General features: G+C 37.0%; 1 protein-coding gene across 10 annotated transcripts in view; it reads right to left on the reverse strand.

Annotated features, from left to right (window-relative positions):
• PTPN13 (protein tyrosine phosphatase non-receptor type 13) overlaps positions 1-13420 on the reverse strand; it is a 229600-nt gene that overhangs the window by 12239 nt on the left and 203941 nt on the right. For 9 of the 10 annotated variants that reach the window (XM_086704646.1, XM_086704647.1, XM_086704645.1 and 6 more), the window contains 5 exons: positions 11656-11749; positions 10846-10983; positions 10656-10744; positions 3677-3732; positions 1010-1116 (listed from right to left, as the gene is read on the reverse strand). In XM_086704646.1, coding sequence (XP_086560772.1) covers positions 1010-1116; positions 3677-3732; positions 10656-10744; positions 10846-10983; positions 11656-11749 — 484 coding nt within the window. The remainder of the gene's footprint in view (positions 1-1009; positions 1117-3676; positions 3733-10655; positions 10745-10845; positions 10984-11655; positions 11750-13420) is intronic. The other variant, XM_086704644.1, reaches the window with a different exon arrangement.

Here is a 13420-nt window from a genome sequence, read left to right on the forward strand (position 1 = left end):
AGTGTCTTAGAAGAGATATGTATCTAATTTAGTACCTGCTCTGTGGAAACTACTCCTATCAGAAAGCAACTGCTATCCTGGAAAAAAGTAGGAGGGAGTTCTTGCTATAGTCTGCATAAGTGTAACTTTGCAGACATACCTGTAAATTAGTTAACTAAAGCATTCTGATGACAGTTACTACATAGATAACAATAATGCCAGGCTCTGTAGGGCATAGGAGGCTGTACAATATCTCAAGAAATGGAACATGTGGTGGGGTGAAGGCTGGTTGTAAACACAGAATTCACTCCTCGAAAGTAGCCGTAAACTTTTACAGAACTGAGCGTAAAGGCAATGGGAGCTCAAACACTGGAGATGGGCCTGGGCTACGGGATTTGACAAAAGCACCATCACGGACACTAAGAGTCCACATAAATCAAAAAGGTGTTCATTCAACTACTTTAATTTCCTTTAACAACTAACACTTCAAATTACAAAACCATGTCTTTTGTTGCATTAGTGTAACACTGCCTTCTATAAAAAAAAAAAAAAGAGAAATGCAACACTGAATAGAGCTTCATTTCTCTACTGGCTCAGTTATAAAGTCACAGAGGCAGTGACAGGATACAGCAATTGACTCTCGCTTTTAAAAAATGAGGTTGAGATTCAAGGGTAATAATTTTCCCTCTTTGAGCAATTCTACCTGTTTTATTATAAATTAAATGTACTCCTTGACTTCTCGTTCCAGATTGGCAAAACTGTGACTTTGTGTTTCCAATTAACATATTTACACATTTATTTGTGTGTTTTACTTCAAGCCACTGAGAATTTTAGCCTCCAACTGTGCAAATACCTATTTAGAGAACTAAATGCTGATGTTTGCCTATGTAATTTCATTTAATGTATAGAACCAAATAATGCACACATATAGAGAAATAGCATATCTCTGTATTCTGAAAACTGTGATTTTCAAACACTTATTTTTTTATCCATTGCTTTTGATGAAAAAAATGGCTTATAAAATTCTTGCCTTTATTGGAATCCTCAAGGTTTGTTGTTTCCATTGGCAATTCATCACTTGCCCAGGCCACTTCATTGTCACCATCAGTCTTCCGTTCTTGTGGCTTTTGAATCAAGCTATGACAACAAAACACATTTGTAATATTTTCTTCAGTTTTGTCCCCCAAATGCATTTAACTATTATATCCCTGAGGGACACCCAAGTGGCTCAGTCGGTTAGGTGTCCGACTCTTGGTTTCAGCTCAGCTCATGATCTCATGGTTCATGGGATTGAGCCCCGCATCAGGCTCTGTGCTGACAGTGTGGAGCCTTCTTGGGATTCTCTCCTTCACTCTCTCTCTCTCTGTCTCTTTCTGCCCCTCTCCCACTCATGTGTGCATGCATGCTCTCTCTCTCTCTCAAAAAAGAATATCCTTGAACCCCTTATTTCCTGTACAATTATCAAGATATTTAAAAACAGATCGTCTGGGGGCGACTGGGTAGCTCAGTCGGTTAAGCATCTGACTTTGGCTCAGGTCATGATCTTGCAGTTTGTGAGTTTGAGCCCCACGTTGGGCTCTGTGTTGAAAGGTCAGAGCCTGAAGCCTGCTTCAGATTCTGTGTCTCCCTCTCTCTGCCCCTCCCCTGCTCATGCTCTGTCTCTCTCTGTCTCTCAAAAATAAGTAAATGTTAAGAAAATTAAAAAAACAAAAAAACAGATGATCTGATTTGAAAAACCCAAGCCTACAAGTCCTAAGATTTATTGGTAGATGTAAATTAAACTGAAGTACAGAATTGTTTAATATAGTCTAAAATTTATTTTCAAACAAATCCTGTCTTTGGACGTTAGATTGAAGGAGTCCCTTGGAGACAGAGAAAGTGGTTTGTTGCCCGCTTCAACACAGATAACCAATTACAACTGTGTCAGTAGAGCTCTCTGTGTCTTTTTAACAGCTACCTACTATTATTGTACCATATGGATGTATCTTAATTTATTTATAGAAGTCTCTGTTGATGCACATCTGTCTTTTGCTACAAGTGGAGGCTGGAGGGACATTTCTGCATCAGGACACTCAGGTAATGTAATAAAACACAGTACAAGTTCCCATTATTCTAGGGGTACACAGTAGATGCCATCTTGCTGGTAGGGTGGATGGCTAGAAAAGAGAATCCAGGCAGGACAAAAGTTTAGCAATGAGATGAAAAAGCATAATGTAAAAGGCTGAACACATTTTTGCATTTTATGATATTCAGGGGGAACAAAACAGAGTACATCTGTCTGACATTAGTATAGACCATTAAAACAAGACATGTACAATGGTCCCACAACGTCAATAATGGGGCAGCAATTATGTTGCTTTTATGGTGAATGTTTTCCTCTGTTCCAGATAATTATGGGTTGCAATTAACATTTAATTTGCAAGTTCTGCATCAATGAGGTTGCTTTTGTCATGTAATAAATATATTTTGTTTGCAAGGGTATAGTTTGGAGATCCTTCCGTCAGGCATTCCCTCCTTTATCATTCCTTTGATTAGCTGCTTTAGTGTTTCATGGGTGCTTGTAGGCGTATACCCTAATTTATTTTGTGTAATTATTTTTTTTACAAGTATAAATGATGTTGCAATTACATTTTTGTAGAAATGTCTTTGCACACATGTGGTAGTGGGAGCCATTTTTTAGAAATGAAATTGCTAGATTGAAGGTTATGTACTACAATTCTTTGAATCTTTGACACTCATCATTGTAAGATACACTATTATTTTGTTCACATTAAGGAAGAAATTATATTGATGGTTGTAAGGCCCTTCATGATTTCAGAAATGTTAAAATCAAAAAGAAAGTGTATCCAAGAATTAGTAACATGTGGATAAAATTTATATGTTAATAGTGTTTCTAACTTGCATTCAAATAAATTAGATATACTAGTTTCCTCGACCTCCTTCCTCCCCTTCCCTTGCCTAACAGGGCAGAGCTTGTATCTTTACAATTATTGGCAGCTGGCCCAGATATTTGCTAGACTTTCCTCATTGTTGGCACTTTCCCTTTTAGACTTTCTTTCATTTTTTCCCCATGGTCAAGGATACTGTTTTTTGGAGGAATGTTATAACAAATACATTGTCACATGCCACCTGAACCCTTATAACACTATTTTAAAAACATTCTTAATATTCAGCCATAGGTCCATAATTTAGTCAACATTCTCATTTCATTGGAAAAGAATAAATTAATTTCAAAAGCAACACCTAAATGAAAATCTTCAGAACACCTTTTTTTTTTTTTTTTTAAAGATTTTATTTTTTAAGTAATCTCTACACCCAGGGTGGGGTTTGAACTCATGACCCTGAGATCAATAGTCACATGCTCCACCAACTGAGTCAGTCAGGTACCCCCACCTCAGAGCACTTCTAAAAAACAATGGAATTTTTATACTTTAATTTTTTTAAATGTTTATTTATTTTTGAGAGAGAGAGAAAGAGAGAGAGAAGGAGGGGGAACGAACGTGTGGGGGAGGGGCAGAGAGAGAGAGGGAGACACAAAATCTGAAGCAGGCTTCAGGCTCTGAGCTGTCAGTACAGAGCCTGACATGGGGCTCGAACTCATGAACTGTGACATCATGACCTGAGCCAAAGTCAGATGCTCAACTGATGGAGCCACCCAGGTGCCCCTGTTATATACTTTAAGGGATTATTTTCTTACCTTTCACTTTTTACTTTTTCTTCATAATATTCTTCACAGCCATTCATTTTGATAGACTACAATAAAGAGAAATAAAAATTACATTATCCCATTGTAAAAAAAAAATCAAACAATCTCAGTGTTCAATTTGTTTCTGTTACTTATTTCCTATATTTTCTGTCATGTCCATCCTCATATAACAAACACACGTATGACATTCAATTAATGTCAAACTGTGGCTAAGGCATTTTCAGTGGCCCAAGAGTTTTGCTGGTCCCACTTACTGACTGGCTTTTCATTTCTCATAAGGGATATTAATGGTACAGAGGTAAGGAGAAGACAAGATGTATAGCTGAAGTATGATTAGACATGCATATTCTTATACTACTTCAATTTTAAAATCTGAAAATGGGCTCTCCAGAAAAATCTTAGTAATTTTCAGTGTGTTAACTTATCTTGCCCTTTTATTATTAAAGTGATGGGTCCTTCTGTGGAGAACATAGACCAATCAGCTCATACTTTACCTGAGTATGGTGTCTCAGAGACCCAAATACTGCAAGTGCAGTTTGCTACAATCAGAAGATGACAAGTTTCATTCTTAGATGATTAATAAATCTTACATTCCAATCTTTATTAGGACAAATTATCTTAACAAATGGGATAGTCCTTTCGTTTCAAGACCCTGAATTATCTGGCCTCTGTTTATCTCCATAATCCATTTGCTTTTATTTGTAGCACTTTTTTTCTTTTTCTCTTAGAGAGAGAGAGAGCATGAGCACGAGTGGGGAGAGAGGCAGAGGGAGAGAGAGAGAAAGAATCCCAAGCAGGCTGCATGCTCAGTATGGAGCCCGATGTGGGGCTCAATCCCCGATTTCGTCCGAAATCAAGAGTCGGACGTCAAACCAACTGAGCCACCCAGGCACCACTTCTTTTCTTTTTAAACTTCATAGACCTTATCACAACTTGTAATTTCATGTTTACTTGGGTGTTTATTTGATCATTCTCTTGTCCTCCTCATTAGACTATAAGCTTCACAAGGGCAGGAACCACGTCTGGTTACCACTATATGCCTACACGTGCTTATTATGCCTGAGCCACAGAAGGTTGTCTCACTTCTTTAATAAAGATATAAAAAATCTTTTTTTAAAAATGTGTATTCATTTTTGAGAGACAGAGAGAGACAGAACATGAGCGGGGAAGGGGCAGAGAGAGAGGGAGTCACAGAAACCGAAGTAGGCGCCAGGCTCCATGCTGTCAACACACAGCTTGACATGGGGCTTGAAACCATGAACCGTGAGACCATAACCTGAGCTAAAGTCAGACGCCCAACCGACTGAGCCACCCAGGTGCCCCAAGATATAAATAATCTTTAATATGATCTTTCAGTTATAGACCTTTAGACTTAAGAAGTATTTATAATTAAGTTATTCTGATATGAACTTCAGTTTATTTGAGGAAAATGCAGAATTTCTATGGAGGAAGAAAAAAAATGTAGCTTGATTTTATCCACGGATAACTAAAAGGAAGCTTCTTAGATGTTACTTGTTTCTGCAAGTTGATAATTTTAGTCTGGGTTGATTTTTTTCCAAGTAAAGTCATTTGGATTTTGTATTTCCCATCATAAAACTGGTCTAAGAATCTACCATGAGTGTGATACTTTTGAAAAGTATAAAGCCTTTTATAAGAGTCAAATGTTATTAATATGAAAATGGTGAGATAAAGCCCAATTGGAAATAAAATATAGTGATACTACAACAATATCAATTTTCCACTATTCCTGTCAGAATGGCTAAAATGAAAAATACAAGAAACAACAGATGTTGTTGAGGATGTGGAGAAAGGGGAACCCTTTGGCACTGTTGGTGGGAATGTAACTGGTGCAGCCACTCTGGAAAAGAGTATGGAGGTTCCTCAGAAAGTTAAAAATAGAACTATTCTATGATCCAGCAATTGCACTACTGGGTAATTAAACCCTAAGACATACAAATACTAATTTGATGGGACACATGCACCCCCATGTTTATAGCAGCATTATCTACAATAGCCAAATTATGAAAAGAGCCCAAATGTCCACTGACTGATAAATGGATAAAGAAGATATGTATGTGTACACACACACACACACACACACACACACACACACACACACACACACTGGAATATTACTCAACCATGAAAAGGATGAAATGTTGCCATTTACAAGGATGTGGACAGAGCTACAGAGTATTAGGCCAAGTGAAATAAGTTAAAGACAAATACCATACGATTTTACTCATATGTGGAATTTAAGAAACAAAACAAACAATCATGGGGAAAAAACCAGAGAGGCAAACTAAGAAACACACTCTTAACTATAGAGAAGAAATTCTATGGTTTACCACAGAGGGGAGGCGGGTGGAAGAATGGGTTAAATAGGTGATGGGGATTAAGGGGCACATGTGTCATGATGAGCACTGTATGGAAGTGCTCTAAACTATACACCTGAAACTAATGTTACACTGTATGTTAACTAACTGGAATTTGAAAACTTAAAGAAAAATTTCCCACTATTTTGCAAAGTTCACCTGTGTATGGGGTAGGTTTGGGTTAAGGAGATGGCCTGCGGTCTCTCTTCTCATTCTGGATTGTAGGCTCCTTGGAAGAGAAGGCAGCTGCAGCACTGCCTCAAGGAAAAGACTTAGATTTTACCAAGGCCAGCCCATCTGAAGGTTGGTTTGTTATCCTATTGCTCAAAGAATCCAGATCCAGCAACTTGAAGAGTAGAGATATCTCCTGGGTCCAAGACCAAACTGTATCATTTGCGGTGCCCATTGTCAAATGGAAATATGGGATATCTTGTTAAAAATTTGAGAATTTCAAGATGATGGCACAGCACATGAGGAGCTCTTCTAAGCATAGGGCTCTGTGACTACATCAGTCGAATGCCCATAAAGCCAGGATCCTACAGTCAGTCAAGCATGATTATCTTATAGGTGATGGAAAGCCACTGAAAGTTTCTATTGTTTTCTGATTAATAACCAGTATTAGAAACAACATAGGAAGTGTGCTGATGTATTTCAGCACAATGATGTCATGTCTTAGGAGGCCATGCCTTTCTTCTCTCCATCTTAGATGTTTTGAGCTAATGGGGGACATGTTTCTATCTCTCTCAGGAAAGTTGCCTGTCCAGAGGTGTAGAAAGACCAAATTCCTTGCCATGACATCTAAGTCACTTGCTCAACTCACCCCTCCCTATCTCTTCAGTCTTAGCTTTCGAGATACCACATGACACCCTACTTGCGATGATTTAGTGCCCTGAATGTCCCAGGCTGATCCAGACCTTCATGTCCTTGCTAAGCAGTTCCTCAGTATGGAATGCTCTTTCCTATTGCATCTCACCTACCAAATACCTTCAAAATGCTAAAACTTTGGCTCAGGTCATGATCTCACGGTCTGTGGGTTCGAGCCCCTCATCAGGCTCTGTGCTGACAGCTCAGAGCCTGGAGCCTGTCCCTCCTCCACTTGTGCTCTGTCTCTCTCTCTCAATAATAAACATTAAAAAATAAATAAATAAAATGCTAATTCTCTCGGAAGCCTTAATAACCATACCTATCTACTCCTGTATAGTCCCTATTATTCCACAATTCTTTGTAACATTCTCTGAATTCCATATAAACATTTATCAGGACATGTTTTTACTATAGTTTTAAAAATTGTACTTACTTATTTACATTGTACAGCTCCCAAATTGACTACTAGACTATACAAGCAAATTGAGGACAGAAACCCTGATATACCTTCTTACCTTGTTATCCCCAGCTTAATCAGGGTCAAACGAGTTCAGCAATAGCTAAGTGAATAGTTTTGAAACTTTAGATGATGATTTACACTATGTATATGACTGGCATTCATTCCTTCATTCATAAATAAAGCTCAGACATTGGCCTGAAGTACTTCATTAAGAGGTAGTTAAGTGTAGAGTGACAAGTTACAAGACAGTGACAAATGACCGTGTGTGATACTATACTATTTATAATATCATAATATCATTTATAATATCAAAAGTAGCTTAACTTTTGACTCATCAGAAAACCTTCAGGGTTAAAACCCTAAAACTTTCAGGGTTGTACATACAATCCAAGTAATTTCCCTATCGGGTATTTACACAAAGAAAATGAAAACACAAATTCAATGTTTATTGAAGCATTTTTTTTTTTTTTTTGGTAATTTCTGCATCCAATGTGGGGCTTGAACTCATGACCCTGAGATCAAGACTTGCGTGTTCTACCAACTGAGCCAGATAAGCACCCCTACTGCAGCCATTACTTACATCAGCCAAGATATGGAACCAATTTAAATGCCTAACAATAGATAAATAAAGAAGATATTGGGGCGCCTGGGTGGTGCAGTCGGTTAAGCGTCCGACTTCAGCCAGGTCACGATCTCACGGTCCGTGAGTTTGAGCCCCGCGTCAGGCTCTGGGCTGATGGCTCGGAGCCTGGAGCCTGTTTCCGATTCTGTGTCTCCCTCTCTCTCTGCCCCTCCCCCGTTCATGCTCTGTCTCTGTCTGTCCCATAAATAAATAAAAACGTTGAAAAAAAAATTAAAAAAAAAAAAGAAGATATGGTATATATACATAATGGAATATCACTCAGCCATAAAAAAGAATGAGATCTTGCCGTTTGTGACAACATGGATGGACCTGGAGGATATCATGCTAAGTGAAGTAGGTCAGAGAAAGACAAATACCATATGATTTCATTTAGATGTGGAATCTAAAAAATAAATAGACAAACAAAATACAGAAACAGACTCATAAATACAGAGAACAAACTGGTGGTTGGCAGAGGGGGCAGGGCTGAGGGGATAGGTGAAATAAGTGAAGGGGATTAAGAGATACAAACTTTATAAAATAAATGTCATGGGACACCTGACTGGCTCAGTTGGTGGAGCATGTGACTCTTGATCTTGGGGTCATGAATTCAAACCCCATTCTGGGCATGGAGCTACCTAAAATAAATTAATTAATTATAAAATGTCACCAAATGAAACGTATAGCACAGGAAAGAGAATCAATAACATTGTAATAACTTTGAAGGATGACAGGTGATTAACTACACTTACTGTGGTAAGCATTGCATAATGTATAGAATTGTTAAATCACTATGTTGCATAACTGAAAATGATAGAGCATTGTATTTCAACTACACTTCAATAATAAAAGTTAAAGAAACAAAAACAAAACAACTTCCAGGGTTGTAGAACACACTATTATGAGCCAGTTCAATAAATAATCTACAATTTGTTTAGGGTGGTCCCAAAGAAGCATACTTATGAAAAACTAAATATTTTCAGAAATTCTAGGTGACTCTTAAAACTACTCAAATGTAGGCAACATTCTAGAAATATAAAATGAACAGAAAATGTTTCCAGAATACTGGCTTAGTCTTCCTTTCAGCTACGGAGATTAGTCATATTTGTCTTTTTTGAATTTGTCTGCTTATGAATATAATTTCCATAGTGATTTTAACACATTTAGAGTTTGATACAAATATAACCTCTTCATGTTTTTATCTCAGTACTTTGTTTTCTCCTTTCCTGAATTTGTTTTTTCACTTTCTTTGTTTTGTTTACTATTAGTCAAAATCTCTTCTGAAGCAGATGTCCCATATATTCAAGCATCAATTTATTAAATTTAAAGGATGGACTGTCCCAAAATGTTTGGTTTTTAACATCTTGAATTCTCAACGTGTATATTTGCGGGATCTATCTACACTTTGGTGGTAGAACAACTTACATGATATTTACTAATAATTGGTAGGAACATTCTCCCTCCATAAACCTTAATTTTTAGATTTGTCCTGAACAGTTTTACATCCTAATTTCTTCCAAGTGAACTTTAAAATCATTTTACCAAGCTAGTCTGCCTCTCATTAAAAAAAAGTTGAAGGGGCTCCTAGGTGGCTCAGATAGTTGTGTTGGACTCTTGATTTAGGCTCAGCATCAGGATGTCATGGTTCATGGGATTGAGCCCTGCGTTGGGCTCTGCACTGACAGAGTGAGACTGCTTGGGATTCTCTCTTTTCCCCCTCTCTCTGCCCCTTACCCATCATTATTAACCTTACCCATTCATACTTCCCTCCTCAAGATAAATCAACATTAAAAAAAAGTTGAAATATTTTATGGGACCATATTAATTTATGGGTAAATCTAGGGAGAAGTTAAATTTTGGGTTTTTCTATCAAGGAATAAGAAATGTTTCTCTTTAATATTTCTTCTGCTTCTTTGTAGAGTTTTAAAGGTTTCATAATATAGGTTTTGTACATTTGGGTTGAATTTATGCCTATACTTTTATTTAACTATTGCGAATGAAATTTTATTTAATTATATTTTATAACTTGTTAAAGCATAGATTATTGTGTTATAGACTGAATTGTGTCCCTTGCAAGATTCACAGGTTGAAGCCCTAATCCCAAAATGACTGCCTGGAGACAGTTTTTATGGAGGTAATTAAGGCTAAATAAGGTCATAAGGATGGGGCTCTAATCCAATAGGATTGGTGTCCTTATAAGAAAAGGAAGAGACACCAGGGGTCTCTTCCCTGGTTAGACAGACGAATGGGCATGTGAGGACACAGTGAAAAGGTGGTCATCTGCAAGTGGAGGACAGAGGTCTCACCAGAAACCAACTCTGCTGGCACCTTGGGACTTCCAGCCTCTAGAATTGTGAGAAAATAAATTTCTGTTTCTTAAGTCTTCCAGTTTGTGGTATTTTGTTGTGGCAGCCCTAGCACACTAGGATAGGCTGCAAAGTCAAATGGCTACAGGAACCAGACAAGTAAACATAAACCTGCAAATGCCAGAGTTGGGGCAGGGGATGAGCGGTGTTGGAAAATCAGAAATGGTGGGGTTGGTGGAGGCAGAGATAAGGCCTCAGCAGAGAAAGCAAACTTTATGTAAGAAGATACATAATTCTAACAAGACATAACATCCTATAGTGTTTATCTAGCTCTTATCCTTACCTCTGTAAAGTCTTCAGGTAAAGGTGAACCATCACAGTCTGTATCTTCTGCTCTCCCTTCAGATAACTTCCCATTGGTTTTCAATGAACCTGGGGAAGAAATAAGTGGGCCAAGAGAAATTAAAATGCTTCCTAGAGGCCTCCTTCTTGCACTCCTTAGTGTACCAACTTATTCATTCTGGTTCATCTACCTGGAACACTGACATCTCCTGCTGCATTATTTTGGTTTAAAAGATTCTGGGCTTCCTCATCCACGACATCCAGCAGAGACTGAATAACTTCAGCTTCTTGAGGATCATCATAAATATCATCTTCTTGTACATTAGATTCTTGAAAAACAGTAATTTTACATGAGATTTTACTTTAAAAATATTGATTTGAGAAAGAGACGCTACATCAGGTCTTTCAAATTTCAAGCATCTACTTCGAAAGGCAGCCATGATTGGAAAAGCGGTTAGACCCATGCAAACCAGCCATTTTTAGTTCTAGCACTCCTCTGGCTGCTGTGACAGAAGATCACACAAATGTAGCTTAAAAAGAACAAACCAAAATCTATGTCTGTGAATAAATCTTTCCATGAGACATCAAGAATTTAATGCTTATTTTCCTAAATTGATTCCAAATTACTAATTCATGAAAGAAACTCAAGAAGTTAGGTTACAAAAATTAAGGATGTAATAGGGTAGCCCATACATGTCCAAGAAAAATTTTCTAATTAGGTTACCTGTGAATTGCTGCTTCCAAGGAATGTAAGAAACACTATCAAACAAAACCAACTATCTTTTTAATCATCTAAAAATATTTTTAATATTAGGATACAGGCACATTTGTACAGTAATGCAATGAACAATAATTAATTTTACATTGTTCTTTTATTTCTTTGAACAACAATCTTTTCTTGTTACACTATAGAAACATGTAAGCCCAATACCTAATATTTCTTTATTACCTGAACTATTAGGACATTTAGAGTAATTGGATGACTGATTTGGAAAAACTACCTTTGGAGAGAATCAAGTCTGCTGATCCCTTCATCTGATAAGTAGAGCATTTTCCTTCAGGGCACAAAACTTCAATTATTTCTTCCCCATTAACCTAAAGTATGAAACCAGAGCAAATCATTAGTTTACTATTTTGCTAACTTCCAGGATTAGGGAGGGACTGTAGATTGCCCCATCTGTGTCCTTCTCTCCCTCTTTCTTTGTACATAATCCATTTGATATCTCTCCATGATAGATGAATGTTTCTAGGAAACATCAGCACAATGGAATGTACAAAGAGAATGGGACTTTCCATCGCCAAAAACCTCTGGAAACAGCAGATAATACAACATCAAATCAGTATTTCTATTCTAAGAATTCTCACAGTGTTTACTAATATAAATTTTGAGTTGCCAAGAGTCTATTATGTAGTATTTCCTAAGCTTATTTGAGTGCAGAAATCTCTTTTTTGAGGCATATTTTATGAGACTTGTCTTCCTTTAAATCTTTTCTAAAAGTTTTATAGGATTACTAAACTAATAAGTTGGGGGAAAGGGAAAAAATTTTTTAAGTATTTGTGAAGCTGTGACTTGGACATAAACTCTAGTTTCACATCCTGGTCAACTGTTGGATATAAAGATTTTTAAGTCTAGTCTAAATCTCATCTCAATTTAAAAAGAATAACAATGGATTCATAACTACAAATTACTTATTGAACAGAATTTAACTTTCTAACTCAATGGTAAATTGTGAACACTTCATGGTACATGGCCTATTGAAAGAAAAATGATTTGGGTAAAAATGCAAAATTAAATGGTTAGGATAAAATGAAATAATTTTATACAAATAAAAGGTGGTTTGCTCCAAAGATTTTACTCTTTTTATCAAGATAAAAAGTAGAAATGATAGACACAATAGAATTATTTCTTCATAAATAGTGGTTACACAATGTCCAATTTTACTGGATTGTGAAACTCCAATCTTCATGAGAAATACATAGCACAGACATTAGCATCAAGGACAGAGTATTGCTTGAGAGACTTCCTGAAAGACTTTAACTCCAACAAAAAATGTTTGCAACCATGAATAACCAAGGTCCTAGCTTCTGAGTGTTCTATGTTAACTTAAAAAGAAATTCTCCCCTTCTCCCTTTCAACAACATGCTGATATTTAAAAAGAAAATAAGCACCATACAACATGACTAACACTAGAAATACATGAAAATCCAGGTGTTCCAGCTCTGTGTAACTGTAGACCTTATGAATAAACAGGGAATAGTGGGTCTTGCTTTCTCTCAATCCACAAACATACCAAGACCAAGGCATTTTTATTTCTGTGCCCCAATCATTTCTGCCTAATAATTCTTCTATTGCAATATCTTTTAAAGACTTGCTGGACCAGTGAGATGAAAGGCATGGAATTTTGGCCTTCTGGTCACTAAATTTTCCTTCTATGCTAAATCCAGCTTTTGTCCAGATTTTGCTGAGATGACAGGATTTTCAGATTACTAGGAGAGCAATGCCTCAGCTCTGGAGCTTATGTGGAAAGGCATTCAAACAGTGGGGCTCAGACTGTATGGGACGTGTGTGGGATTAAACAATTCCACAAAGTGGATATCCAGCTGGGATCGTTTTAGAATGTTCATTACATGCCAAAAGAAAATCACAAAAAGAAATGTTAGCCAAACGAATGGGCATACGCATAGCCTTAAAGAGAAAGCTTGAAGTGGAATTCAGCTATGTATTAAAGTAGCTTTGCTAATTCACCTCCAGATTTTTCTTTGTTA

This window comes from Puma concolor, chromosome B1 (genome assembly GCF_028749965.1).
Source record: "Puma concolor isolate L17-30 chromosome B1, mPumCon1.1.hap2, whole genome shotgun sequence".
NCBI lineage: Eukaryota > Metazoa > Chordata > Mammalia > Carnivora > Felidae > Puma > Puma concolor.